The sequence below is a fragment of the Suillus paluster genome (genome assembly GCF_016628075.1).
Source record: "Suillus paluster strain FC165 chromosome Unknown EDB91scaffold_6, whole genome shotgun sequence".
NCBI lineage: Eukaryota > Fungi > Basidiomycota > Agaricomycetes > Boletales > Suillaceae > Suillus > Suillus paluster.
The window spans coordinates 1113782-1140521 of NW_024537566.1; the positions used below are offsets into that span (position 1 = coordinate 1113782).

The 26740-nt window shown below is 48.8% G+C and overlaps 14 protein-coding genes across 14 annotated transcripts; 10 read left to right on the forward strand and 4 right to left on the reverse strand.

Annotated features, from left to right (window-relative positions):
* Positions 1–148: 148 nt before the first annotated feature.
* EDB91DRAFT_1108561 (Redoxin-domain-containing protein) lies at positions 149–1368 on the reverse strand. The gene is made up of 5 exons (XM_041317561.1): positions 1140–1368; positions 958–1091; positions 868–902; positions 716–810; positions 149–665 (listed from the first exon to the last, which is right to left on the reverse strand). Exons 1-5 carry the CDS (start codon positions 1302–1304, stop codon positions 558–560), a joined length of 537 nt encoding a protein of 178 aa, XP_041181945.1. The 5' UTR covers positions 1305–1368; the 3' UTR covers positions 149–557.
* EDB91DRAFT_1108565 (emp24/gp25L/p24 family/GOLD-domain-containing protein) lies at positions 1369–2690 on the reverse strand. The gene is made up of 5 exons (XM_041317562.1): positions 2533–2690; positions 2104–2420; positions 1997–2047; positions 1891–1944; positions 1369–1841 (listed from the first exon to the last, which is right to left on the reverse strand). The coding sequence occupies exons 1-5, from the start codon at positions 2677–2679 to the stop codon at positions 1781–1783; spliced, it is 630 nt and encodes a 209-aa protein (XP_041181946.1). The 5' UTR covers positions 2680–2690; the 3' UTR covers positions 1369–1780.
* Positions 2691–2816: 126 nt separating this feature from the next.
* Positions 2817–4744, forward strand: EDB91DRAFT_1108566 (uncharacterized protein). Its single transcript, XM_041317563.1, has 4 exons — positions 2817–2923; positions 3063–4165; positions 4209–4533; positions 4589–4744. The coding sequence occupies exons 2-3, from the start codon at positions 3132–3134 to the stop codon at positions 4486–4488; spliced, it is 1314 nt and encodes a 437-aa protein (XP_041181947.1). The 5' UTR covers positions 2817–2923; positions 3063–3131; the 3' UTR covers positions 4489–4533; positions 4589–4744.
* Positions 4549–4974, forward strand: EDB91DRAFT_1046091 (uncharacterized protein; the record flags this gene model as incomplete). The annotated part of the gene is made up of 3 exons (XM_041313233.1): positions 4549–4752; positions 4803–4819; positions 4869–4974. The coding sequence occupies 3 exons, from the start codon at positions 4549–4551 to the stop codon at positions 4972–4974; spliced, it is 327 nt and encodes a 108-aa protein (XP_041181948.1).
* A 353-nt stretch (positions 4975–5327) lies between these two features.
* Positions 5328–6175, forward strand: EDB91DRAFT_1108574 (uncharacterized protein). The gene is made up of 4 exons (XM_041317564.1): positions 5328–5622; positions 5674–5744; positions 5810–5878; positions 5937–6175. Exons 1-4 carry the CDS (start codon positions 5543–5545, stop codon positions 6011–6013), a joined length of 297 nt encoding a protein of 98 aa, XP_041181949.1. The 5' UTR covers positions 5328–5542; the 3' UTR covers positions 6014–6175.
* A 2103-nt stretch (positions 6176–8278) lies between these two features.
* EDB91DRAFT_1078643 (kinase-like domain-containing protein) lies at positions 8279–9507 on the forward strand (the record flags this gene model as incomplete). The annotated part of the gene is made up of 4 exons (XM_041315049.1): positions 8279–8339; positions 8404–8678; positions 8793–9090; positions 9146–9507. 4 exons carry the CDS (start codon positions 8279–8281, stop codon positions 9505–9507), a joined length of 996 nt encoding a protein of 331 aa, XP_041181950.1.
* Positions 9508–10191: 684 nt separating this feature from the next.
* On the forward strand, positions 10192–11597 carry EDB91DRAFT_1196693 (MRG-domain-containing protein). Its single transcript, XM_041320597.1, has 6 exons — positions 10192–10388; positions 10442–10664; positions 10735–10833; positions 10884–11238; positions 11293–11377; positions 11428–11597. Exons 1-6 carry the CDS (start codon positions 10228–10230, stop codon positions 11510–11512), a joined length of 1008 nt encoding a protein of 335 aa, XP_041181951.1. The 5' UTR covers positions 10192–10227; the 3' UTR covers positions 11513–11597.
* A 626-nt stretch (positions 11598–12223) lies between these two features.
* Positions 12224–12958, forward strand: EDB91DRAFT_1108598 (small heat shock protein). The gene is made up of 2 exons (XM_041317565.1): positions 12224–12540; positions 12591–12958. The coding sequence occupies exons 1-2, from the start codon at positions 12395–12397 to the stop codon at positions 12844–12846; spliced, it is 402 nt and encodes a 133-aa protein (XP_041181952.1). The 5' UTR covers positions 12224–12394; the 3' UTR covers positions 12847–12958.
* A 16-nt stretch (positions 12959–12974) lies between these two features.
* On the forward strand, positions 12975–13978 carry EDB91DRAFT_1046050 (uncharacterized protein; the record flags this gene model as incomplete). The annotated part of the gene is made up of 5 exons (XM_041313229.1): positions 12975–13133; positions 13192–13270; positions 13331–13419; positions 13470–13672; positions 13723–13978. 5 exons carry the CDS (start codon positions 12975–12977, stop codon positions 13976–13978), a joined length of 786 nt encoding a protein of 261 aa, XP_041181953.1.
* Positions 13979–14081: 103 nt separating this feature from the next.
* EDB91DRAFT_700007 (uncharacterized protein) lies at positions 14082–15587 on the reverse strand. Its single transcript, XM_041328143.1, has 3 exons — positions 15335–15587; positions 15214–15280; positions 14082–15164 (listed from the first exon to the last, which is right to left on the reverse strand). The coding sequence occupies exons 2-3, from the start codon at positions 15258–15260 to the stop codon at positions 14573–14575; spliced, it is 639 nt and encodes a 212-aa protein (XP_041181954.1). The 5' UTR covers positions 15261–15280; positions 15335–15587; the 3' UTR covers positions 14082–14572.
* Positions 15588–15905: 318 nt separating this feature from the next.
* On the reverse strand, positions 15906–18508 carry EDB91DRAFT_1108606 (Aldehyde/histidinol dehydrogenase). The gene is made up of 16 exons (XM_041317566.1): positions 18270–18508; positions 18103–18206; positions 17871–18044; positions 17526–17823; positions 17395–17467; positions 17304–17344; positions 17189–17251; positions 17037–17136; positions 16928–16982; positions 16835–16881; positions 16763–16779; positions 16680–16715; positions 16497–16633; positions 16364–16440; positions 16126–16314; positions 15906–15946 (listed from the first exon to the last, which is right to left on the reverse strand). The coding sequence occupies exons 1-15, from the start codon at positions 18453–18455 to the stop codon at positions 16259–16261; spliced, it is 1464 nt and encodes a 487-aa protein (XP_041181955.1). The 5' UTR covers positions 18456–18508; the 3' UTR covers positions 15906–15946; positions 16126–16258.
* A 147-nt stretch (positions 18509–18655) lies between these two features.
* Positions 18656–21620, forward strand: EDB91DRAFT_1108617 (glycogen synthase). The gene is given in 7 exon segments (XM_041317567.1): positions 18656–19171; positions 19227–19706; positions 19755–20357; positions 20406–20840; positions 20892–20968; positions 21029–21542; positions 21553–21620. 6 exon segments carry the CDS (start codon positions 18674–18676, stop codon positions 21189–21191), a joined length of 2256 nt encoding a protein of 751 aa, XP_041181956.1. The 5' UTR covers positions 18656–18673; the 3' UTR covers positions 21192–21542; positions 21553–21620.
* Positions 21621–22953, forward strand: EDB91DRAFT_1108620 (integral membrane protein DUF92-domain-containing protein; the record flags this gene model as incomplete). The annotated part of the gene is made up of 5 exons (XM_041317568.1): positions 21621–21864; positions 21920–22202; positions 22265–22544; positions 22598–22747; positions 22795–22953. 5 exons carry the CDS (start codon positions 21624–21626, stop codon positions 22849–22851), a joined length of 1011 nt encoding a protein of 336 aa, XP_041181957.1. The 3' UTR covers positions 22852–22953.
* A 1416-nt stretch (positions 22954–24369) lies between these two features.
* On the forward strand, positions 24370–26160 carry EDB91DRAFT_1108636 (uncharacterized protein). Its single transcript, XM_041317569.1, has 8 exons — positions 24370–24529; positions 24580–24643; positions 24693–24809; positions 24866–24969; positions 25027–25506; positions 25602–25621; positions 25682–25748; positions 25902–26160. Exons 1-8 carry the CDS (start codon positions 24526–24528, stop codon positions 26030–26032), a joined length of 987 nt encoding a protein of 328 aa, XP_041181958.1. The 5' UTR covers positions 24370–24525; the 3' UTR covers positions 26033–26160.
* Positions 26161–26740: the final 580 nt, after the last annotated feature.

Here is a 26740-nt window from a genome sequence, read left to right on the forward strand (position 1 = left end):
GGCACGTGACGGTAGTCGTCTCTCGCTGTTCCTATCCTACAAACTTGCAAATTGGAATATGGGCATCTTATGTTGTTTTGCTTTTGCGGTTCCTACACTTGAGCCATCGAGGTCCTGCGATGTGCCTGAGCTGCAAATAGCGTATATGGCCAAATTTATCACTGAACATGAGCTGTGCATACGCGATGAGGGTCGTATCGTATGTAACACTCCACAGGACTGGCACAGCAGTGGAGGATCACATGGTACAGAAGCACGTTCTATCAAAAATTAAGTGGGTGCCAGTACTTAGTTTGTTGAGGGTTGACGTCAGGGTGCCGAGAATCCATTCTCATTCGCGTCCACTCTGTCCACGGTGGTTGGCATGAGAAGTATATTTGATCCGCAAAACTTTTGTTCCTGGGCGCAGATGATCTGCTCGGCTGGCACGTTGTAGACAATTTCAGGCTTGTTTGTCTTCAACATAAGATGTATCAAATGGCGAATGCGATCCGCTGCGTATTTGTAAGATATTGTACAGGCAGTGATTCATAATACTTCTGTGTCCATGGTACAGTTTAGAGCTGGGCGAGCACAAGGTTCGCAGCGGTAACAGTGATATTCGCAGGCTGTTCTTCCACTGCGAGGAAGTCGACCTTCCCGTCTTGAGCCACGATGACGTAGCGCTGAAATAAATTCAGTACGACACAAAATCTAGAGAAAACAACGCGATAACCTTCGATCTGGGTGCACCAAGAAGGCCAGAAGCGTCGAAGAGGAGTCCCACGCCAGAAGTAAACTCTCCTTTATCATCCGCGATGAAACGGACACCTGCACAGTGCGATAAAGACACGATCCTGTGGTATAACTATGCATAGTAGCTCCTACCTGTGCCCTGCGGTGCAAGTTTTTCTTTCCAGGCCCTGGATAGGGTGGGTAAGTCAGTAAATGCGCTTGGATGTGCATATATACGCTCACTTTACCACGAAGGCGTCATTTACAGCAACAACATAGATATTGTTCACGCCCTTGGCTTTGAACTTGTCGTAGTCTGCGATGTACTGCGGGACCTGAGAACTGCATGGCGGTGTGAACGCCCCGGGAACGCCGAGCTGTCATAACATGAGCACCTGGCACAATATTGGCATGGGGGCACATACAATGATGTTCTTCCCAGAGAGATCGAGTGTAATGGAGCGCTCAGGATCTTCCTCTTTGACGGGCTTCTGGGAGATTAGTTCGCCTGCCTCGATCTGGGCAGCACTGAGCACTGTGGCGGCGGCAGAGTGCGCAGCCTGTGCAACATTGGTAAGAATAGATGCCATGACGATTGGTGCAGAAGAGATACGTAGGTGATTGAAGAAAGATGACGAAAGGTAGGACTAACGCGATCAATGAGATATATTCCAAATGGGGCATGACGTCATATCCAAGCACGTGACGAACCAAAATGTGAGGTGTGCAGAAGCGTGACAGCTGTATAATTCATGAATACATCATCCAAACATCATGCATCATCTATAGATATAGCAGCCACACTTGCATTCAACCTTGCAGAGGATTGGAGAGATGGGTCATGATGGAGAAGATCGATGCAGTTCGTCTGTTGATAGTAGCATAGTTACTTCCATCCTTCACATCAGGAGGCTCAGTGCGATCCGACTAAGTGCACAGCTGACCCAGGGTCATTTGTTATAGTAAGCAGGTGGGGCCAACCAAACGTGATGCTGCTTTGAGGCCCAGTGGGGAATCACGGTGGAAAATGATGATGTTATATAAATGCAGGTGCCAGTACACGAGGCTATACTTTGTACCGACGACCTGTCTTCGTAAAGAAGGTCTGAAGGATATATACCTGAAAGCTGAAATATCGTCAGGCTGTTGTCGAATTACGCACGGAATTGCACTTACACGGCCATGCCCACAATGCCTAAACTCTCCAAAACCATATACCAGAACAGGCGACTAGATTGCTTGTAAATGACTGGGTCGCAGAGCTGTGAGAAGATTCACTAACTTTTGTGTCGACTTAACTAAGGAGAACCCTCTGTTCTCTCGTGTATGGAAACTTAGGGAGCAAGGTTAGTATGCGTGATGATATCCTGAGTCAATAGTTGAACATACTGTTTTTGGGTACGCTTGATGTTCAAGAGCAGCGAATTCAATCGGAACGTGCTCTCCTCCAGTGCACTGGTGTGATCCGCCACTTGTCCTGGCTTAGCAGGTGCCTCCCTGCGAGGCTCGCTCTCCACCATGATGTCAAAGTCAACTAGCTTCTGCGTGAGAGTTGACATGTCATTCTCGAAGCAGAACGAGTACTCTCCAACGGTGTTGGCAGTCAAAACGTAGTCGCCTTGCCTTTCGCGTTTACCGTCAAGTATGAGCTTCTCATTTGGATCCTTGACGTCGAAGTCTATGTCGAACGATCCTCCAGCTTGAACCTAGTGTGTGCTCTAGTTAGTATAAGCTGGCACAATGCCGCATGACGTACTGCAAAGTAAAACTTGGGGAACATTCAATATAACACAGCAAACAAGAACACGTCGTGCTCACCCCAATCTTTTCTCCTGCTTTGTCTGCATCAACATAGAAACATAAACGCTCATTTGCTGCAATGGCAGTAGTCAACGCCGAGCTGCTTGCTGGAGGCGGAAGAGATAGGAAGAGAAGACAGCTATACAGAAGAACTAATAGAATCATTGTTGGAAAGCATGTGCATGCGCTAGCTGCAGTGCGAGCTTTGGTGGTGACCTTGCCGCCATGCCGGTGTTAAATTATGGACTCCGCGAGCTCCGAAACGCGTAAGTATTAGAGGACAATTAGACATGCATTTCACTGAGGTTTGACTTGATTTTGACTTCCATAGACATATATCGCTTTGTCTTGCTCATCTGTAGTACTAACAGTGACAGTAGTGACCAAGCTACTGCGATCTGACCGCCTGGTGTGTACCGTCAATTTAATATTATCATCGCGATGACCTGACTTATTCATTGGCATCGCCAAATTGAATTCACTGACAAATCTTACTTCGGAAATGTGCTGCGAAATCGATGGCTTTATTAAATTTCAATTGCCTCCAGGTGTCCCCGAGTGACCCTCCTACAAGTCCAGTACGACTCCAATTCTAGTGCGACAAACACGCAGACGCTATGACTACATGCTCCGATGCCCCCCTTGTGTCCACACCGATGCGACTCTCCACCATGGGTTCTGCCCCTCCCGTTTCAGGCCCAGAAATCGATTTTCAACGCCCTCGAGCTGAAAGTTTTTTTCGGTTCATATCAATGCCATCTACTCCTTTACGCCGCTATGGCGTGTGGTCTTCTTCGCCAGGCTTTCAGCAGCTATCTTGCGTGTATTCTGCGCCTTACACTGAATCCTGGGCTGAACAACAGTTGTCCTCTTCGCCGAGCCCCCTCCCCAAGATCCCTACTCTGCCCAGCTGCTGCCTATCACCTTCGACTCATAATGCTGAAGGAACGCCGTTCGATCGACATTTCAACTTGTCACAATCCTGGCAAAGCTCCGACACCGACATCTCTCCCATAGCTAGAAGGATGTCTGATGACGCATTCCCACGTGAAGGCGGAGACTCTTCTCATCGGTTTTCTGGAGGATCTTGTGTCGCAAGTCCGTGGTCACTGATGCAAAAGCTTCCTGCTTTATATTCCTCCGGTCCTCGTACCTTCTCTCCGGAAAGTCCTGCCATGCATGCTAGCGAACGGTCTTGGTCTCCTGTCTCCTGTCTCTCTGCGCTTACTCCCCTTTCTTCTCCCGAGCACCCCTTTAGTGACAATGTTCCTGGCGGTTTGTCTTGCGTTTCTCCAACGCGCTCACCCATTTTTGGACGGAATGCAACTACCGATCATTCGAAAGACAACCATGGGCTAGAATCTACTTTTCGACGCTCGCTTCGTACTGCTAGCCGTGTGGCTTCCGTGCGGAGTTGCAAGCACCCCCTTCCGGAAAACCACGATGAGAAACTGCCTTCAGGCCGGACAAGACGCGCACATACTTATGGCGGTCCCACTGCTACCGGCCTTACTTCTCAGACTCAGGAGGCCCAATCCTTTGCCATATCATCACAACGTCGCCTTCCTCCAGAGGTTTCCCGCAGCTCGGATTTTTCTTTATTCTATCGACGTTATCCTATAAGTTCATTTCTGCAACTTGATGCTGACGAGTAAGTGATTTCTTGCCTGCTACTTGGTGCTCATTGTGTGCAGAGCTTCCCTTTTCAATCGTTTTAAACACCCTGGTGGTATCTACAACCCTCCCCGCGATCCACGAGATTTGTACACTCCCCGCTTTGTTAAAGGCACAGGTAGGTCCAAGATAGGCCTGTGTCCCATCTGCATCGAAAGCCCTTCGCGCGGTGGCAGGGGACAGAAAATATGGCTATCCACGAAATTCTCTGCGTTCAAGTGGTCACTAAGTTTTCCCTCCCAACCATACGATTATGCTAACATCTCTTTACAGCGTAATCTCGCAATCTCTCCTTCATGATATCACTTATCGTTTTCTCCAGCTACCATATGCAGTTTGCGCACGGTAAGAGATGCTCGAATGACTATTCACCCACTGGAGTTTCTCGTATTTTTTTTAGGAGTGTCAGCAACAACTGGACGTCCATTTTCACCTCCACTGTCATACAGGACGACTACTCGCCTCCACCCGCTCAAAACCGAACGATCCGAGATTCTTGAGGGAAGGTGTCATAAATGCAAGAAGTGGGTCCCCGTCGAAAGTATCAAAGATTGCGCGGTGAAGGTATGAAGCCAGTACGAGCTCTCTTGACATTTCTTGATGATAGTCACTAGGTCAAGGAACTGTTTTGGTAGGACACGTACGAGCACAGCGAGCAATCGACTCACTTCTGTTTCTAGGTGGAAACATGCTGCAACCTGCCACCAAGGATCCCAGGTTCCAGGGGACGATGACTTCTATGAACAAGACGATATCTCCTGTTGCCTGGAAGAACTCGGCCTCTGAAGTATTTCTCTTTTTCTTTCTTGCGCTGCAATGTGGACCGCACTGGACTTGCGATTGTTCGTATATCACGAGTGTTGTATCATCATGTGCACATCATCGTATCAGTTTGAGCTTGTGTGCTGTATTTTTCTATGGCTTGTAGTTACAGTGCTGACAAGCTAATGTGAATGTATTTTGACCGTATATGTCTGAGTCAGTAAAATACCTCGACGACTCAAACGAAAGAAAGAAGGATGAACAACGAGATGAACGGTGAGAGAAGAATGCGCGCGGTGTTGAGGACGAAAGCACAATACAACGCGTTCCCTCACGTGACTTTGATTTTACTTTCGCGTCAAGACCAAGTGGCGCTTGCGCGTCTCTTCTCGCAGTTCGCACGACACACACCTTGTTTCATGCTTGGGATTGAAACGTTGCACAAATTGCACCAGTCGTAGCAAAGGAGTTCGCATCTGAAGTCCTCAAGCGCGCGCTGCGATTTCCAGTGACAGTTAAATCCCTTCACTTGGGTTTGGTGCTCATGGTCGAAACCACACTCGATTGAAACAGCAGGCATTGAGGAACTGTCATGTCTAAATCGACCTCCGAGATTGATACGCTTTATACAGAAGTTCACCGTCGAATGATTGAGAGTGGAGAGTGGGATCGGTATGTGTCTGCTCAATATCTTTCATAACTACTGAATATTCCTCAACCCAGAATATTACATCTCATGTCCTCTAAGTTATCTGAAAGCGGATGGACAGATGATCTTCTGCACCGTGCCAAAGGTATGTATGTCTGTCCTGCTGTTGTTTTTTGGTGTCTAATCTCAAATCAACATGTGACCAAACAGAGAACGGTAGGACTATGGATCCGGTTTCCCTTCAGACGATTCTGCGGGAATTGTCATTGCATGCGCAAAGTGCCAATCTTCACTCGATCATTCGCCAGTATTACTGACTATCTTCGTCATCCCTTAGCAAGCGTGCCTCTCTCCGTGAAACGAGAAATCACGACTCTTATCAAACAGTTCGTAAAGGAGCAATTCGAGAAGTAGCCACTACACCCTCTCTACTTATCTCATGCGACACCGTCATGTAACTAGTCCACAATAATTTGTCAAGGGAGCTAAATGTGAATGACTTCTGGGCTATTGTCACCCTTGCATTCGAAAGTTACGCAACCCGGCGTTTTCCTGCGGTAAGCGTGATTGGATTTCTTGTGCAGGGACTCCCTTATCAAATTGATATCACTTGGTGTCACGTCCTTCTAGCGTCTCAGCATTGCATATCGAGTGCGATACCGTGTGTGTGGAATCACGCTCCGCATTAACCACGGCGCTTTTTGACTGGAAACAGTCATGTAGTCAGGTCTACCGGCTGCGATGTGGCATAAAACTCATAAGACATCATGGCAGTGAACGTTTGCATTCTTAATAACTGTGACGTTCAGCTCCATGCCCACCTGCAGGCCTCGCAATCATGATCACGGCTACACTTGCAATGAGACACGGTGCCTTTTGAAGGCCCGATTAATTCTTGATAGTGGAGTAGTGTGTATAGTCGCGAGTAGTTGAACATGGTGACCTTCCCGCATTGGACCTGGTGCAACTCTGGAATCAATGTAGTGGTAATGGGCTGGAACGAGGTTTACGAGAGGTATGTACATCAATTTTTGTGGATCGCTCTGGACTACCGAAATTTAGGGTTTTCCAGTGTCGAGTTTGCCATATGACATGAGCTACTTTTTCTTTTCTTTTTTTGGTAGAACGATAAGACCAGCCGGCAACTGACTAAGTCAGCCCTGGTAGGTACGTTGTTGTGCAGGAATTGTACTTATTTTCTTACCTGATTCTCAGGTTGTTAACAATACTTGGGACGAGTTGATTATCTAGCATTAAACCCAGTGGATCTCGGTCCCTGTGCAACTCCAACAGTTCGACGCTATATCACAGGAGACCTTTTACCTCTCGATGACGGAACTGCACATATGCTACTAGCATCGACTGCCCAATTCAATATTGACATTGTCGACACCCATGCATATAATCCGTTAATCCGTCAAATCCATTCGCACTACCGGGCAGCACCGATATGAGCTTACCTCTAAAAGCTACTTGCCCGTTTATTTCATTCTATTCACCGATGTATCCCAAGTTCACTCCGCTTAGAGAACATTTCAATGCCAATCGCACCGTCCTGTATTCAAGGATCCACGTGGAGTACATTTACAGGGAAGCGGTATCATATATCGAGACTGGTCCGAAGTTCACGCATTACCACGGGGTAAAAAAGCTGCAATTATCGGTCCCGCCAAAAATACGAGCTTCCATTATTTGCGATCTTCTGCTGGACTAGGTTAAGAATAAGCAGTAAGTACGATGTGGCATGTCCCGCCTCGTTAGTATGACCACCCACCAAAATCACTGTATGTAGCCCTTCGAGGACGAAGCAGCTGCTCGCTTTTGTCAGAGCCACTCCAAAGATTAAAGTACCTGTATGATTGGATCGGGTACCAAATGCTTTGAGACGGCTTTGCTCGTCGTTGTTCAAGCCAGTTATGTTAGTGCGCGTGCTAGTGTCTCGAAAGGGCCGACAGATGAGCCTCTTTGGGACACTGGAGCTCTGCTGCGCAGACGCTACTATCCTGTTGGAGTCCAGAAATATGACAAGCAGATCGAGGAAAAAGCACGGCATCGCCGTGGAGAGCCGTTGTATGCCCGGCTTCTAGGTCGGCGAAGAGCAGCCCAGCCTGCAAGAAGCGGAGGTGTGGCGTCAGCCCAGACGGCACCCTTCCATACCTACAAATTCAATCCTTCTAGTTCTTGTAGAGTGGCGTCACCGTAAATACGCGCCATCAGCGAAAGAAGAAAGACGTACTGCTTTCTCACATGGAAGGCGGTGATTAATTGCCATAGGGATTCATGCAGGATCATATTAGCAGCATTGTGCATACAGCGTGAAGACAACATTAAGAGAGCTGAACCACGCCAAAGTGTGCTGGTGTAACGCTTAAGCCTCATGGATGCTCTGCACATCGAGTCTAAAAAGGAGAGTGCAGGACAGGGAGCGTGACGCGTCGCGACACGGTCTCGTGATTTCCATTTCGGGAAAGACCGTGGAGGTTGCTGCCGTCATGCCAGCTGACATAAGCATCCACAATTCGAACTTTCAATTGAATCAGAATACGCCACTTACAGGTCTCTCTGCCCCACAATCGTCTCTGGTATATAAGGGCAGCTTGAGGATAGCTTTGAGGTGCCAATTATCTTGTTCATCGTTCTAGACGTCATCGAGCTTAGTCTTTTTTGCAGCAAGTTATCATGGATTTCATGTTCGGTGGAAAGTACAGACTTGAGGAGGAAATCGCTATCGGAGGATGTGGTAACTCTCATTATCTCTACACATTTGCCACTGGTCTCCTGACGCCTATATCATGTTCGAATAGGCTCAGTATTTCTTGGAGTTCATACCGTCGCGGGAAAGGAGGTCGCAATCAAATTAGAACCAGCTATCGCACGCAATAGTCCCCTCAAGCAGGAGTCCAAGGTCTACAAGACCCTCATGGGTGGCCCTGGCGTACCATGGATCATGTGGTCAGGAAGGCACGGCGATTACAACGTTATGGTGATCGACTTGTTGGGACCATCCCTCGAGGACCTATTCAAGATGTGCAATCGTCACTTCACCATGAAGACCGTGCTTCTACTTGCGGATCAGTTGGTGAGTCTTCTTCTTCATCTGCGGTATCGCCTCAAGTGTGGCATATGTTCCATCTACTGCTACGTGTCCTGTATCTGCATGTTGACGTCACGAGCATCCTTCCATGATGCCAAGCTGTGTCGGACTTTCCTTTTCCCGCGTTTTTCCGCCAGCATGCCTGACGCGTTCCCAACAACCCAGCTATCGCGTCTAGAGTTTGTCCACTCACGTGATTTTGTTCACTGCGACGTCAAACCTGCCAACTTTGTGATGGGGACAGACCGTGCAGCACATTTGGTCAATGTGATCGATTTTGGGCTCGCTAAAAAATTCCGAGACCCAAAGACGAGCGCCCATATCCCGTATCGACAGGACGACCATCATGGCGTGGGTACATCCCTCTTTGCATCTATCAATGCGCACAACGGCATCGGTGAGTTGTGATATGATGTCAAAATTGTCATAGTTGACCTCATGACTTGGCAAAGAGTGTTCTCGGCGTGACGATTTAGAATCTCTTGCTTACATGCTGATTTACTTCCTGCGGGGCACGTTACCATGGCGGAAAATCAAAGGCGCTACCGTAGCTGAGACATGGGACGCTATCCGAGACAAGAAACTCGAGGCTTTATCGGTCCTCAGTGTGGGCCTTCCTGTGGAGTTCGAAATTTTCTTTAACTATGCAAGAGGGCTTGAGTTCGAGGACCTCCCGGACTACGAGGGACTGCGAGATTTGTTTAGAGGGCTGGCGAAGAAACTGAAGATAGAGTATGATGATGTGTATGATTGGACCCTGTCCCAAACGCGGACTACGAAGAGATTTTGCGAAGCGTGTAATGCGCGACGATAACGGGGAATGAAGACGGGGGTGATCCTATGCTAGCCGTGAGTCCATTCCCGCTTTATGAACCCGAGCGGTCAATCAACATGTTCATTTATTTGTTGATCAGACCTTTGAGCAGAACACGTGGCGAGCACTCATGAATTGGCATGACGAAACCCTTCGATCACATGCAGCCGCTGTTACGTTGTCCTCGTTTGAGGCACTTGTGGTGACGCCGACCTGATACTGGTCAGGCTTTGCTCCAAGTAGCCGACGGCGATTGTTCGGCGAGCCTAGGTTCGTTTCAATATGGCCTGGCCGTTTCCATCAGGACGTCTTTTGCTGAAAAATTTCCTCGTAGAATTTTCATGTTGCCCATGTTCGTCCCTGCTTCATACCAGGAGGCCTACTTCGAGGCTATAATGCTTCTGCGCTGCGTAGTTCCTTGGGTGATGTGGAGACGGACTTTCTGTGCTTGAAAGTCCTTTTTATTCCTTATGTTGTTCGGTTTCTATGAGTGCCTCATGCTTTACTGCCTGCTGTCGTCCCTGCTATGTCATGCTTTAGATCACTGAATCACTGCAATACTATGCCGTACCATTTACTGCTTAGTGATTACTTATGTCGACGAATGTGCAAATTCTCTGGAAGCTAAGAGTATATGGTAGAATGATGTAGAGCTAAGAGCGGGACATCTTACATAAACACCCGACCTTTCAAAGTTCAAACCATCAAAACACACAGCGAATGTCTTTATCATTCGCAGTCGGCGAGCGCGTCTTATGCTACCATGGGCCCCTCGTCTATGAGGCTAAGATACTAAAAGCAGAGACGTGGGACGAAACCAACACTAAGCTCCCTACAGTCGGCCCGCATTTCTTCGTGCACTATAAGGGGTGGAAGCAGACGTGCGTTGTTCTTTATTTGTGGGTCATTTTATTGCTCACTGACAGTTGGCTAGATGGGATGAATGGGTGCCCATCACCCGACTGCTCAAGTTCAATGACACAAACGTGCAGTTGCAAAAAGCACTGATGGCGCAGGCAAGCGCAGCTGCATCCACCTCGGCGTCGTCCACAAAGGGGAAGGCACATGGCGGGGGCGCGATGAAGGATGGTAGCTCCTCGCGCGGCGGCGGGCTTGGGCGCAAGGATGGCAGAGGAACAAAGAGAGGGAGAGAGGAGGTGCGTTTGCTTTTTATACTATTTTTCTCTTGGTGTGTTCTATGTGGTGCTGACGCTAGTTTTATAAAAGGATGATAGCAGCAAGAAGCCGGAGATGAAACTTAACGTTCCAGAGGTTCTGAAGGTGCTGCTTGTGGACGACTGGGAGGCCATCACAAAGAATAGTCAGGTAGGATGGTGTCGTTTTTGAGCATTGATTTGATGTTGATGACCCGAAAGCTGGTAACCGTACCACGGAGCCCCACGGTCGTTGACATCCTTCAGGAGTTCAAAGACTATGTGATGGGGCTTGGGAAAAACACCGCGTCAGCTCCTCTATCGAGCATCCCAACATCTGACTCATGTGCCATCCTATCTTCCAGCCTTCGCGAGCCTGAACTTGTCCTCCCAACCATAATTTCTGGGCTGCAAGTCTACTTTGACCGTTCACTCGGCGCAAACCTTCTCTACCGCTTCGAGCGGCCACAGTACGCCGAGATGCGCAAGCAGTATGTCACGGGTCCCAAGGTGCTGGTTGGCCTGGAGAAAGATATGAGCTCTATATACGGAGCAGAACATCTGCTTAGGATGCTTGGTAGGATCTTATCTACATGAAGTACTCCGTCAACTGATGGGTTGTTCGACTTAGTGAGTTTACCGCAGATGGTCGCCAGTTCTACGATGGACGCGGAGAGCGTCGGACTGGTGAGGGATTATGTCAATGAGCTGCTGACGTGCGTTTCTCCACCTTTTCCTTGTAATTGTATGCTGATGTCGGCCGAAGGTTTATGGTGAATGAACGCAGTAGGCTTTTTTTGACAGAGTACGAAAGTTCAAGTCTGCAATACCAGAATATCTCTCGATCATAACTTATTGTTCATGTGTACATATCATTACTCACGATCTTAATCGCATGTGCCAGCTTTCAATGGAACTTGCGCTGCTCCGCATCCGTATTGGTTCGACAAGAAAAATACGACTCGAGGTCGAGAATGTCATTGCAGCTGATCACTGTTGGGAAAGAACAAGGCCCTGTTCAATTTATGCCTTTTCCTCTGGCTTACACTGAGTCTCGGAGGCCAGACTCGACCATGTATACAATCGTTCAGACACTGCCACCAAGTCGACGGTTACAACTTTCTACTTTGTCTGCTTCTCTGCTTGCTTATCCTAACCTGGCGGCACTGAACTCAGATATAGCTGGACTGTTGTTGCGACACGTAGCAGTGTAAATATCGCTGGACTAAACCGTTCCAAACGCTCTCGACACCACTAGTACGCCACCGCTCTTGGGAAAATCGTCAAGAATTGGGAAGCTGGTCCATCACAAAACGATGGAGTAAAAACCGCCTCCTTTCTTGACTCGACCAAACGTCTCGAAATTATGAACTCGCAAGGTTGGTGTGTAAAGCTGTAGCTTTCTTTTCTTCCTAACTTCTTTTTCTAGACTAGAGTCATCCGCCTACCCCATCCATCAACTTTTTCCGAATCTGTGATTTAGTCGTGAGCTTTGGCATGAAATTAGATCGGGCTGATAGCAGGCTACTGTATGAAACGTTTTCGATAAGGTTGAAAATGGGTGATCGGCTTGGCCGGCACAATCCATGGGGAATAGCCCAGCAAGCGATAGGAGCAACGCCTAGGCGTCAAGGGCTTTTAGGGGCGACATATAAGACGCTCCTCATGCGCGCGAGGCAGCGAACCATCGTTCTTGTCGCACTCATCATCACACTTAAGTCTTTCTCGATAGCATGGCCCTCACACGCTCTCTGTATGACCCATTCACCGAATTCGATCGTCTGTTTGACGATGCGTTTACTTCACGCTTCCGCCCTTCCACTGCCTTGACCGAGTCTTCCTTGACCGACAAGTCTCGTCTCACGAAGTTCCGCCCCAAGTGCGTGATGCTGCGGGAACAACTGCCCACGCTCATCTTTGAGTATACAGGATGGACCTCATTGAGACAAAAGACAACCAGATCATGGCGAGGTTCGAACTGCCTGGCATGAAGCCAGGCCAGGTCAACGTTGACGTGCATAATGACCACCTTACCATCTCGGGTGAATCGCAGCAGAGCACAGAGACTAAAGATGGTCAGTTTGTGGTGCGCGAGGGTTCTTACGGACGCTTTGCTCGAACCCTGCAACTTCCTGAGGGAACCCAGGTACGATCACCTATACCAAGGATAATTCAAAATATGTAGCTGCATCACTGTAGGCTGTAGCTATCGGCTGGTATTGCTAGGTTACGTTTAGCATATTTTCTCACGGGGAGTCCAATAACGAGTGAAATCATTAATTGCTGGTCTGAAGACATTCAGTGGACGCTGAAATGGAGTTGGGAACAAACTTTGCTGCAAAACTCGAGCCATTCCTTCTCATCTCAAAGTCAGCCAAGGGCGCAGCAGCAGCAAAACTTATTCAGGACGCCACCTCAGCCCAAGGCGTATTCGTCTTTGCCGAGCTCATTCAGCTCCCTAACATTCAGGAGGTATGTCATGTTGTATCATCCTCTGTTTGTTGCTTCTTATCTGCATCCCGTACACAAGCTAGCGAACAGTGAGCAGCATGCGCCTTTCTTTTTGCTGCTGCAGCTATTCTCGTATCGGACGTATAGAGATTACCTTGGTCTGTGGATCATATTATACCCGATCCATTTAATCCGTTCTGACTATCAATATCATACAGCAAACAAGGACTCGCTGCCTCAGCTAAACCAAGCTCAAATAACCAAGCTCAAACATCTGTCCATCGTATCGCTTGCTGCCAACAGACGCGTACGTTCAGGCATGCCTCACCAGTTGGTCCGCTAACACTACCATTACAGATCCTCCCATACTCCCTTCTCCTTCAAGAGCTACAGATGCCCACCATCCGCGACCTCGAGGATCTCATAATAGATGCGATATATCTCGACATCCTCCGCGGGAAGCTCGACCAGAAGGAGCAGCAACTTGAGATTGAGTACACGATGGGACGCGACCTCGAGCCTGGAAAGGCAGAGGCAGTGCTTGCAGCGCTGAAGACATGGTGTGTTTTCTTCTATCTCCTATCGTCCCGCATAATCATATTGTTTCTAGGGCTTCGACAACTGCTTCAGTCCTTTCTGCATTAGACAATAAACTCACGCAGATCGCTTCTTACAGTGCAGCTGTTTCTGTGGATAATGAAGAACACGATAGGGTTTATAATGCTACTCTCAAAGACATATCTGAGCGTCAGAAGGACACGAAAAAGCGAGGGCCGTTGATGAGTGGTGGGAATACCATGCGTGGCGTCGAGTTGGCAGACGCAATGGATGTGGACGAAGAGCCGAGAATTAAAGGACGGAAGTGAGTTCTATTTTCTTCGTTCTCGTTTCCATCCTTGTCTGCTACAAAATTTTCCGCATCCTCAACCCGTTCAACCTATTGCATGTTTGTATTGAGGACTGACGGATATCTCACAGGGGCGTGCCGGCGGACGCAATGATAAAGCAGTCAAGACTCAAGCGCAACCGATTCTGATTCCGGGTCTAGATACGTGCATGTATATTCCATCCGCAACATTCACATCAATTCATACTGTACTACTAAATTCATACGCGTCGTACATTAAAATTATATGATTGACGGGGTCAGCAAAACGGATACGTGAATTTTAACCACCAGGATGAGGCAAATCCGATACAGATATTAGAGCACTAACCACGAGTATTTGCACATCTGTAAGGAAGTACTTGATTTCTGCTCTCGTCGGCACCTCTTCCCATCTCTGTTAGCCTTCATCATCCTTAGTCGGGGTCCTCATAGTGGTCAACCGCTCGCCCGTCACGTTTCTAAGTAACCGCACTCCCGAGTTCCGCATAATCGCGCACCGAATTTCTGATGTCATATGGTCCTGGACCATGCGGTTCGATTCAGTTGTGTCAGGACCTTGGGATGAGGTGTGCTAGCGAGTTCGCAAGGCGCCGCGAGAGGCTGGGTGAGTTTTTCCCCGGAGACTTGTAAGGGAACCCCACTGCTCATAGGGGTCGCTTGAAGGGTGGACATAGTCGTCATGATCTGTATCACGCAGCTGCAGATGTATGGCTTGATGTGTGGCATTCAGAAGAACAAGGAAAGTGCTGTGGTCTTTCCTTCCCACTGAGCTGAAAGAGGGTTTTGGTAGGCTGCGTGGCAAAGATGAACTGCGAGGGGTGCGCGACTGCTCGTGTGGGCTGCCTAGTACAACATCTAGCAGGAAGAGAAGACCAAGAGGAGAGACTGGGCGTGGAGATCCGCGCGTCATCAACATGCTGGCATCAAGGATGATGCCTGGATGCACAAGTGGATGTTTTGGGGAGTGGAGGATTGGTGGGCAGTTCTCGGCCGGCACAAGGTCTTCATGTGCCGGTTTGTAATGCCCTTGCGCATAAGGATGTCCGAGCTCGAAGGTCCCTCCGAATCTGGACATGAGTGCCACCACAGCCTGACGATAGAACATCTCGCCAGCCTCTTTCGTGTCCTCCGATTGTCGGCAATCTCCTTGGCAGTAAAGGAATCTATCGAGGTGATCAGATGTGCGAGAAGCCTGCTAGCGACCTGTGATACAGGGTATGGAAGTGGCTCTGTGCAAGTTTTTCCAGGTTCGATGGCATTGAAGGTGAATGGGTGCACCCTGTTTCAGATCCTGAGTATCATTCCAAGCTCCATAGAAAGGAAACAAACGAACTGTTCTTGATCCTCCAGATTTATGGAATCCCATTTTAATCGTCGCTTCACGACAGAGTGGTCTTGCTGTTGCCAAAGGACATGATAGAGTGCTAAGAGGTTGGAGTGCGATACCGAGGTGCCCGCAGTCGCAGTCATATTAATTCGCATGATGGAGATGGAACAAAAAGAAAGATGTGGAGGAAATCGCCATTATATAGTCGTTCCAGCATTTTGAATGTGACCAATGGACGCGATCGCGACTGAAACTCAGTTTGATCGGCAATTTCAATTCAAAGGTTGTTTACTTCTGTTGAATTGTGAAGCTACTGACTAAGAAAATCATCACGTCTTGATTTGAATTTCCTCTGTAGTAGGACGGCGACTTGTCACTTCTCCTTACATGCATGGTTATTTTATCTGGGAGGGGTAATGTCATATATGGTTTTCCACTACCTTTCGGGTCGAAACTTGGCCGACGGCAGATGAAGATTATCATCACATGCGCCTATCCATAGTGTGCGAATGTCTTACGTCAGCAGCCTTGAAGTTCATAAAAATTGAATCGATGGCATGGTGTCTCTTGTCCCAAACTTCATACTTCAAAGTTTCGTGGTTGAAATGTTGACGACCTCTGTGAGTTTCCCTACCTTTTCTGACTTTTGATTGTGATGATTGTATTGCTGTGCACCAGACCGAGTGTGTCTGCACGTTGGAGATAATTTCCCTGGCCCTCTTTTTACGCTTGAGGGTCCTGATCTACCATTCTTTTGAATCTATCATGCGCATCAACTCATAACTGACAATGTCTACAGGCATTCAGAATACATGACTGCTCCGGGAATTGGTGTATTTGCGACTTCTGATAATCTACTTCCGCCTCGTTGTGTGGCTACATATCTTAGTAGCACACTCCAACTGATATTGATATCATCCCACCATTAGATCAAGCTGTGTTGATGCGCATATTGATGGATTTCGCCCTCGTGAGTTGGTCGTATCCTGTGACTACATGAGTGGTCACAACAGGAGATTGGCAATGCGCACGTACCGAATTTGCTCAGACTGACGCCACGTCCACTGTTCTTAATCCCCGTCCAGGCCAAAGCTGGGTCGAGGGAATCGCACCTTAAAGTACACGAGTCAATGTGGTATCCTCGTGAGTTGGATGAGGAAATCCGCACCTATTGAGAAAGACTGTTCCAGCTTGCACCTGGTCTGCAAGGGTGCTAAAGTCATCCAATGACTTGGTCCAGATGGAAGCGGTAAGGCCGTATTCTGAGTCGTTCATGAGCTCAATCGCTTGCGCATCAGATGAAACCTGCTGAAGGTCATTGCCGATCTTCAAAGACAAGACTAAGAATCACCTTTTGGATGCCAACGACCGGCCCGAATGTTTCTTCCTGCGTCAACATTAGACACGGCTTTCCCTAACAGAGGGGGAATTGACCTTCATGACGTCCATCGCTGTTGTTGGAACCTTAGGACAGTATCAAAAGATATAATGCCACAACAAACTCACTGTGATTCACATCGACCAGGACTTGGGGTGCAACAAATGCAGTGCCCCTGGAAATGCTGAATATTCATGTCTGTGGCACAAACATTGACTCACGGTTCTGCCTTTGGATACAGGGTTTCGGGTATGAGGGCTTTCGCGCCCGTTTGCACTACAGTATTGATCAGCCAGAAGTACTACAATGCATGGAACGGATATCACTTGCCTGCGCTAGAAATCTGGGTGCGAATTTTCTCCGCACTGGCGATGCTAATCACAGGACCGAGGGTTGTTTGCTTGTTCGCAGGATCACCCAATACGAGTTTCTGGACTTGCGTTCCAGTTACACCAAGGCATTCCACAGGAGTCACGACTTGCCTTGGCTTCGAGGACATATTCATCTACGAAGTTGTCGTACACGGACTCGTGAACATAGATCCGCTGTTCAGCTCAGGTAAAGTCGTACTTCGATGTTGCAAGGAATTTTTTTTACCTCGACTGCACAGCAACTCTGCCCGGAATTGTACATTGCACCTACGTACAAAGGTAAGAACACAGCGCAGATGAGGATTTTACGGACTTACCATCAACTAGCTGTATCACTGCATCTTTCAGGTCCGCATCTCCACGAACATATGCCGGGTCTTTTCCTCCGAGCTGTAATTTGACTTAGCGATTCTCATTCAGTGCTTCCAACGACGGATGAAAACGGCACCTCCAAACCAACACCTTTGAATCCGCCAGCAGCAACGGCCGCCGTTTCAATCGCTTTTCCTCCTGCCACACTGCCTGTGAACACGACAAAATCGACTAGTTTATGCTGTACGACATATTGAGTAAGAGGCAGTGAGAGATGCACCACTTGTATGAGATCGGCTGGAAATCCGGCATCATCCAAAGCTTCTTTGAACCGTACGGCTGTCAGAGGCGTTTGGGGAGAAGGCTTCAGAATAACGGCGTTTCCGGCGATGAGCGCAGGAAGTACAGAATTGATCATGACAAGATAGGGATAGCTGGAACAAGTAAGTGTTGAGTACATTCAGGATCAAATGATACTCACTTCCATGGTGCGATGACAAAAATAACACCGAGTGGAACGCGCTTTATGAGGCGACTGGCACCAGGTTGATTATCTGAAAAGGTCACGTCTGAGAGACACGATTCAGCAATGTCAACCATGTAGGTTGCGCGCTGTAAAAATCCTCTGAACTCCCCCCAACACTGATCAGCAGGCCTATATGTACGCCCTGAATCAGTACATTCGCTATGTTTCTACGCGTAGATGTATGTACCTGCCCATCTGATGGCATAACTCTTCAGCGAGGGTGTGATGTCCAAGCGGTCCATGATCGTATGTTGCCGGTGCTTCTCGATTAGCAAGGGCAGAGAATTTCTCCTAGAGGGTTCCATGTACTATGTATTAGCTCCGCAAGCACGAGTTGATCAAGAATGCACGGACAATGAATTTGCGACCCTTCGCGATGCGTTCGTCCAGCGTTGTCTTGATCCACTCTTTCTGTGACTGTACTGCACTTTCGAGAGTGCGGTTTAGATCGCCAGAAGCAGGATATGTTTCTACATGATATGCTTGACCGTTGTGGGGGGAGATAGTTGTCTGAATGTGGAGATCAAATGAGCTGGACATGATAGAAGAAGTTACGGATGCACGGTGCGCCTTAGGGAAACAGTAGTAAAAAAATGTAGGTCGATGACTCTAATTAGCAGATCATATCATATCAGTCTTCTTCCGGCTCCACTTTGAAAGTTGATAAGGGTCACGTGCAAGTCACGTGGGTATGAGGTCAGTCCAATCACGCGGGCTTAAAATCATTTGCTCAACTTTGGAATTACCCATTGAATATCATGACCAGCTCCATCCCCGCAGATGCCGCGTCATCGCTCACCATCGCCATGCCTGACGATACTTTGAAGCGTGATGTCCGGAACCCAATGCTCTTTGAGTGTGCATGGGAGGTTGCTAATAAAGTTGGAGGCATATACACAGTCATCAAGACCAAGGTCCCCGTGACTGTCCAGACTTATGGTGACCGCTACACCCTCATTGGGCCCCTCGTTTACAAGACAGCTCCAATGGAGGTTGAATCCCAGGAGCCAACTGACCCCGCTTTAGTCGCTACACTCGAGTCCATGAGAGCACAAGGTGTGAAATGTCTCTATGGACGATGGCTCATAGAGGGTGCTCCCCGAGTCCTGCTCTTCGATACGGGCAGCCAATATCACCGTCTTGACGAGTGGAAGGCCGATCTTTGGAATCTTGCAGGCATTCCCTCCCCCCCCAATGACCACGAGACAAACGAGACCATTGTCTTTGGTTATCTTGTGGCATGGTTTCTCGGCGAGGTACGCGCTGAATCTGCTTCAACTGATTGAATCTCTGCTTACTAGTACTACGCAGTATGTTGCACACAAAGCTCATACAGCTGTAGTTGCACACTTCCACGAATGGCAGGCAGGACTCGCCATCCCCCTCGCTCGAAAACGCCACATTGATGTCACCACCGTTTTTACCACACACGCAACCTTGCTCGGTCGCTATCTCTGTGCTGGAAGTGTCGACTTCTACAATAACCTTGCCTACTTTGACGTCGACCACGAAGCTGGCAAGCGTGGCATATACCACCGCTACTGCATCGAACGCGCCGCTGCACACTGCGCCGATGTGTTTACGACTGTCAGTGGAATTACCGCATGGGAGAGTGAGCATCTCTTGAAGAGAAAACCAGATGGTGTCCTTCCAAACGGCTTGAACGTAGTCAAGTTCCAGGCAATGCATGAATTCCAGAATCTGCATGCGACTTCCAAGGAGAAAATCAATGAGTTCGTTCGTGGGCATTTCTATGGTCACTACGATTTCGATCTCGACAACACCATCTATGTACGTCGTGCCGCTCTGTATATTCTTCAACTAATCGCGTCGCACTAGATGTTCACAGCCGGTCGGTATGAGTACCGCAACAAGGGCGTCGATATGTTCATCGAGTCCCTTGCTCGTCTCAATCACCGCCTCCAGCAGAGTGGGAGCAAGACCACAGTCGTCGCGTTCATCATCATGCCCGCTACTACCAATAGCTATACCATTGAGGCTCTCAAAGGTCAAGCGGTCATGAAGCAGCTGCGCGATACCGTTACTGAGGTACAAGCTCGTGTTGGCGCACGGCTGTTCGAGCATGCCGCGCGGTTCCATGGCGAGGGTCGCACCGTGGTAGCGCCAGAGGACCTGCTAAGCGCAGAGGACCAAGTCCTCTTGAAACGGCGCATTTTCGCACTCAAGCGACACACACTTCCTCCGATTGTTACACACAATGTGGCAGACGACGCGAACGACCCGATCCTCAACCAGCTACGTCGCGTACGTCTCTTTAATACACCGGGAGACCGCGTCAAGGTCGTGTTTCACCCCGAATTTTTGAACTCAAATAACCCCATCCTGGGTCTCGACTACGAGGAATTCGTGCGAGGTTGCCATCTGGGTGTATTTCCGAGTTACTACGAGCCGTGGGGATACACCCCCGCGGAGTGCACCGTGGTATGTTGTGTATCATTTGTCTTGTGCGATTTGAACTCATTCGAGTAGATGGGTATCCCTAGCGTGACAACAAACCTCTCCGGATTCGGGTGCTTTATGGCGGATTCAATTCATAGTCCCTCTGACGAGGGCATCTACATTATCGACCGACGCACCACCTCCATTGACGACAGCGTCGACGCGCTCGCGAGCTCGATGTTTAACTTCGTCAGCAAAACGCGCCGCCAGCGGATCAATCAGCGAAATCGCGTCGAGCGACTTTCGCCACTTCTAGACTGGAAGAACCTGGGCCTTGAGTACGAGAAGGCCCGAATGCTTGCGCTTCGGAGGGCGTACCCTGATGCATTCATTGGCGCTGACGAGGACAACGGGGAAGAAGTGGACTGGGGTTTCGGAGAGTTCCCGCTTTCTGTCCAAGCTAGCCCGAGGCTGAGAATCTCGGGACTCGCGACACCAGGCGACATGGGAACGCTTACAGAGGAGGTGGGCATCATTTTTTCTGAAGCGAGTTAGACTGTAATAATTGCGCCGTAGATGCAACGTTTGGAGACCAGTGATTACAGGGGCCATTGGTCTCGCACAGGGGAAGATGACGAGGATGAATACCCCTTGTAAGCGTTCATCGTTATTTCTTGCCTATTGGCGTCCTACTTATGCATTCCTGCTCTCAGCCCTCTCGTCATGAAAGTGCGCTCGCGCGCGTCATCCGTGATGTCTGGGGCAAGCACTCCTGGCGGTGGGGCATTCAAAAGCCTCAGTGAGCACGACCTTCAAAAGGCAGACGCTGCGTTGAGCCAGGTGAACGGCGTATCTGCTACCTCTCCAGTTGTGTAGGCGACGCATCTCTGGCTGAGTGTAGGATCCAAATCCATTGTCTCTGCGATATCAATATGAATAACTCAAAGTTAACTGATTGCTTGTGCTAGGATTCGTAAGCCTTCATGTCACGCATGCTCTAATGTCCTCTAGATACCCTATGTTGGCCTGGTTTTTGACTTCCAGATCTCATGTTACATACTTCCGCCTGTCACCATCTTTATCATGATCTATGTTCCATTATCGAGATTGGTACCCATGTCTGCTTTCATGTTTTCCCCCTCTATCGACGACCATCGTATGCCTTAACCAAAATGTTACATATCTAGCGATTTAACATACGTATCATGAACTTATGTATCAAAGCTCCTGCTTGATTCCAACCGAGCTTCAGAACTTACATTCAATGGAAGAGGTGGCGAAGATGAGCATTTTACGTAAAACTACAATATGGACTTGGCAAGTTGGTGTAAGCCGCGTATTACTCGGACGACCTCTATCATGGCAATCCCTTTGATTCCGCTGGTCATCGCCGCTTTGCTCAGTGGACATGGACTGCGCTCGAGGTCACTCTCTTTTTCCGGCGCCATCACAGCTTTCGTGGTTGGCTTCAGCATGCTTGCAGTGCCTGTGCGGACCATTGGGGTCACCCTCTTTGCGTTCTACTTAATCGGGTCCAGAGCCACCAAGTGTAAGTGCCAATCCGATGAGCCATTCCACTGGCATGTCTTTTAACCCATAACCAGACGGCAAGAAGCGGAAAGCTCAGCTTGAAGATGACTATCAAGAGGCTGGCTACCGATCCGGTGTACAAGTCCTCTGCAACTCATTCACCGCATTTCTCGCAAGTGGATTATGGTGTCTTGTCTTTGCGCCTGATACGTTCCCGTGGAGTCTAGTAGTTAACTCATACACTCACTCAGGACCCCTATCGGTCGAGAGCGTAGCATACAACGATGGTCAATGGTGTCCATTGGACTCAACGGTATCAAGTGGATTGAGCCGTGCGGTGATGTTTGTGACGCTCGGGTAAGTCCTGCCATTCTGCATGATGCGTCTTGTTCACTGACCTGCAAATACCATTCCACCAGTCACTTTGCCTGCTGCCTGGGGGATACTCTCGCGTCAGAACTCGGTATTCTCTCTTCCCGCCCGCCGATCCTTATCACGACGCTGAAAACTGTTCCACCCGGTACAAACGGTGGTGTCTCACTCGGCGGAACACTTGCTAGCTTATTTGGTGGTTTGGCCGTGGGTGTAACAATGTTCATCTCACTGATCATTGAGAATGCACACTGCAGAGGCAGTTGGATGACTATCCTTCCGTCACTCGTATTCTGGGGTGGTGTAGCAGGTGCTGGCGGGAGCTTGGTAAGAATAAACCCATATTGGAAGCACGCCATATATTGACGCGACAACACTAGCTGGATTCGTTCCTCGGAGCGACCCTACAGCGCACACGTTACTCAGTCGATAAAAAGGTCATTCTTACTGGCCATTCTGAGCCCACTGATCGCGGGCGGAAAGACACTGTCAAAGTTATCAGCGGACTCAATTTATTGACAAACAATCAGGTAATCTAATATCGTTCTCCACTGTCTTCTTGCTGACTGTTCGACAGGTCAATCTGCTGTCGTCGATAGGGACTGCGCTCGCCGTTGCAAGATTTTCCACGTAGTAGACTTGAACATTTTCTCTGCTTCATCTGTAGACCCTCCCCGATCGTAGTTGTATACTCACAACAATGCTACCATGGAATTTTCCTTGACCTCTTGATGGAGAAAAAAAACGTTCAAGTCAGCCCGAGTTCTGTGTGCCGTATCATGGGCTCCGAGATGTGCTCCAAGATGTGACTGTTTGCATCTCAGACATGCCAAATGCAGTTTCCTCGCCCCTTACTCTGACAGTGCTCGAGTCTCCGACTTAAAGCCATGGGCAGTGATCAGAGCACAGAGATGAATATGATAACCAGATATGACAACCCCACCGGTGGGAAACTGGTGATAAGGTGTACGCTGGCCCTTGTGAGAAGATGGACGGGGATATAGGCTCTGCAGTATATGTTGCGGGAACGATGTATGACAGTGTAGATAAGCAAACTTCGTTATTATGAGCCAATGCGAATGATTCATACCACCAAGTACTACCAGGTGTTTGGAGAGATAAACTAGCAAAGTATACAGACCAAGTACTCGTTTTCTGTGCGAATGCTATGCAAAGAAGGGACTGGTGTGCAGAATGATGAAGAGGCGCCAGGCCTGGGACTGAGCACTATCACATATACATATGAATATCCACACCGTCGCCAACAGCATAAACCGGGAAAGAACTCACGAAATGTATGATAGAATCCTGACGTGCTTGGAGAGTAAACCTTGACGTGTGGGCGAGCGCTAACACGACACATGTGTCTCAATCTGACCAACTATTTAAAACCTCAAACCCCCATGGGCGAGCGACACGTGTGTCTATGCCGAAACCTCGAGCTCCAGTGGACGAGTGACACGACGCATGTCTGTATTACACATACATAAGAAGACTTTGACCTGCAAAGAGCGTCCTGGTGACGTGCATGATGCATGACGTGTTGAGGTCCACGTAGATGGCAGCACACGGCATCAGTGCGCTAGAACCCGACATCTTCTTTGAGAACTCTTGAGCGCTATGAATGTTTAATATGTGGGCGGATAATATACTTCAAAATTACGACACCTAGATAGAAGTGGTACTACCTGGCACCATATGAAAAGGCGCTGTATCATACAAATACACTCGCTTTACGGAAGCTGAGAGGATATGGCCATTGGCAATTCAGGGCTGAGAAGCTGCGGCGAAAGGCTGTCGTGCGCCTTGTTCCTCGTTCCTTAGGCTCCTGCTAAAGTTTCGTCTGTAACCAAGAATTTTGAAAGTGTGCGGTGAGGAGCGGCACTTGTAGTATTTACTGGCAAGATTCAGAAGGTGTGGCGGGCGTTAATAATTGTGCTTATCGATGAGTCCGTTGTGGTCGGAAACACGTTCTATATGGCCGCCTGGACATGTGATCTATATCGAGGTTTGAGCACATGGATAACAGGCTCGGACCATGAAACACACTGCCAGCGGATTCTGCCACTGGACTATCAATGCTACAGATGCAAAGGAATCTATCCAGATTCACCTAATCTCCGGAGCATATGGGAGCCCATGGTCCAGAGCATCGCGGGCACGCGTAGGATAAAAACATCTGATATCATTTGACTAATTCAGGTTGGAATCCATACTAGATATCCAGCTCCAGACGCCTTGAACTGACCTCCTGTGCCTCCTGCCCAGTTCATTCTCCCTCATTGTACCACCAGCACCGTAGATTGCAATGCGTCCGCTCACGTCTATTGTATTCATCTTCGATATGCTGACGTCTCTGCAGGTCTTATCATCCGCGACGACCCTGCCGCTGTCGGCGACTACGTCGCCAATTACATCGCCAAACGGTATTTCCATATCCATATTTCTTTGCTATGGCTCATTCCTTTCTTCTAGCATTAACGAGTATGCCCCGACCGCTGCCAAACCTTTCGTGCTCGGCCTCCCAACCGGCTCTTCCCCTATCCCAACTTACAAGGCCCTTATTAACAAAGTCAAGGAGGGCAGCTTGTCGTGAGTTCTGAACATTCTCAAGGTGCTCAAGTGCATTCATCTGTTCATGATTCCAGATTCAAGCACGTCGTCACCTTTAACATGGACGAGTATGTCGGCCTTCCTCGCGACCACTCCGAGTCCTATCACACATTCATGTTCCGCGAGTTTTTCTCCCATGGTCCGTTCATTCTAGTCACTCTCGCTGGTGTAGCCAGAGCTAATTCTATGTATGCAGTCGATATTCCCCCTTCTCAAGTGAATATACTGGATGGGAACGCTGAGGATTTGATCGCTGAATGTAACGCATACGAGTCCCGCATCAAGCAATATGGCGGTATCGAGCTCTTCCTGGGTGGTATCGGAGAGGATGGTCATATCGCATTTAATGAGCCTGGTATGTCTCGTCCCTTTCGCCACCTCACTTTCCTCTGTCCCTTTGACGTTGAATCGATTGTGTCTTCTCTACCGTTTTCTTCTTGCTTTCATCAGTTGAATAATCCCCTTTCCATCACAGGCTCGTCCCTCGCATCCCGAACCCGCATCAAGACACTCGCTTACGATACCATCCTCGCTAACGCCCGCTTCTTTAACAACAATGTTGCCGCTGTCCCCCGCATGGCTCTTACAGTCGGTGTTGCAACTGTGCTCGAAGCAAGGGAAGTCGTGGTTGTGGTCACGGGCCAGAGGAAGAGCTTGGCTCTTAGCAAGGCAATTGGTGGGTCATGGTTTCAGGCATGATCATGGGTGTTTCTCTTTGGGCTCATTCACTGGTTATTTCTCTGCGGTGTATACTCACTCGTGCATACACAGAGGACGGCGTCAACCACCTTGTAAGCAGGCCCTTTTATAGTACTTTGCAGGAACGCACATTGATGCGACTCTGAATTTAGTGGACACTCTCGGCGTTGCAGCTCCATCCTTGGGCGTTGATTGTAGTCGATGAAGATGCTACTGCTGGTGCGTGCTGTCGTCCCGATGAAAGATATGACTGACCTTTGGTTGACACATGCCTTCCGAATGCTCTACTTTGGTCACCTCACATCCCACCCTTCTTGTCCACCCGTTGTCTCCTCATTCTGAATGAACGAAAATTACGGAACCACCCCCCAGAGCTGCACGTCAAAACGGTGAAGTATTTCAAGTCGATTGAACGCGTGCAAGATGAAGTAGAGCAACGGCAGGAAGAGCTGAAGGCGAGAGGCCGGACAGAGCATCAAGGGCAGGTTGGCAGCATGGAGTGACTTTGTCTGCGCGTATGAGCTACGGAATAGAGCAGAACAGGAAATAAAGATATTTGATGTTTTATCAGACTCCTAATAATCTTAACCGTCCGTTATGCCCCCATAACGGAGGTTGTGGCGCGCCGCAACACTAGGAAAGTTCGCTGCAACATTAGGACAGCTTGCCACAACACTGGGACAGCTGACCATGGCATTAGAAAAGGCTGGGTGCATGTTGACTATAGCACAGGTCATGAACTCATTCAAAAAATAAGTGGTCAACAGCTTATTTTGAGATGTTGAGATGAAAATGGAAATGATAGAATTTGATGAGATAAACAAGCAAGCTGCTATCTAGGAGAGTTGGCCATGACCTCAGGAAAGACCTGCCACAAGACTAGGAAGCTTTGTGTCAACTGTAGCACAAGTTATGCACTGGTTCTATTAAGGTCATGGTCAAGGGGAAGGTTACTCAAAGGGCTTCGGCTTCAGCTCATGTGCTGCGCCCCTTACCCGAGTACGTGCCCTTTAATTTCCGAGAGGCAGAGGGGAAGTCTGACGGAAGTCCAGGGAAGTCCAGAGGTCAGACGTGGGGGGAGTTCGGCGGAACTCCGGAAGGTTAGGGGAGAACAGAGCAAGGCTACTCTGGACTTGTCCAGAGTAGAAATGGAACAGAGTTTAGACTACCCTAAGGTAGAGCTGTGTCATATCCCGTACCTCCGGATCTGG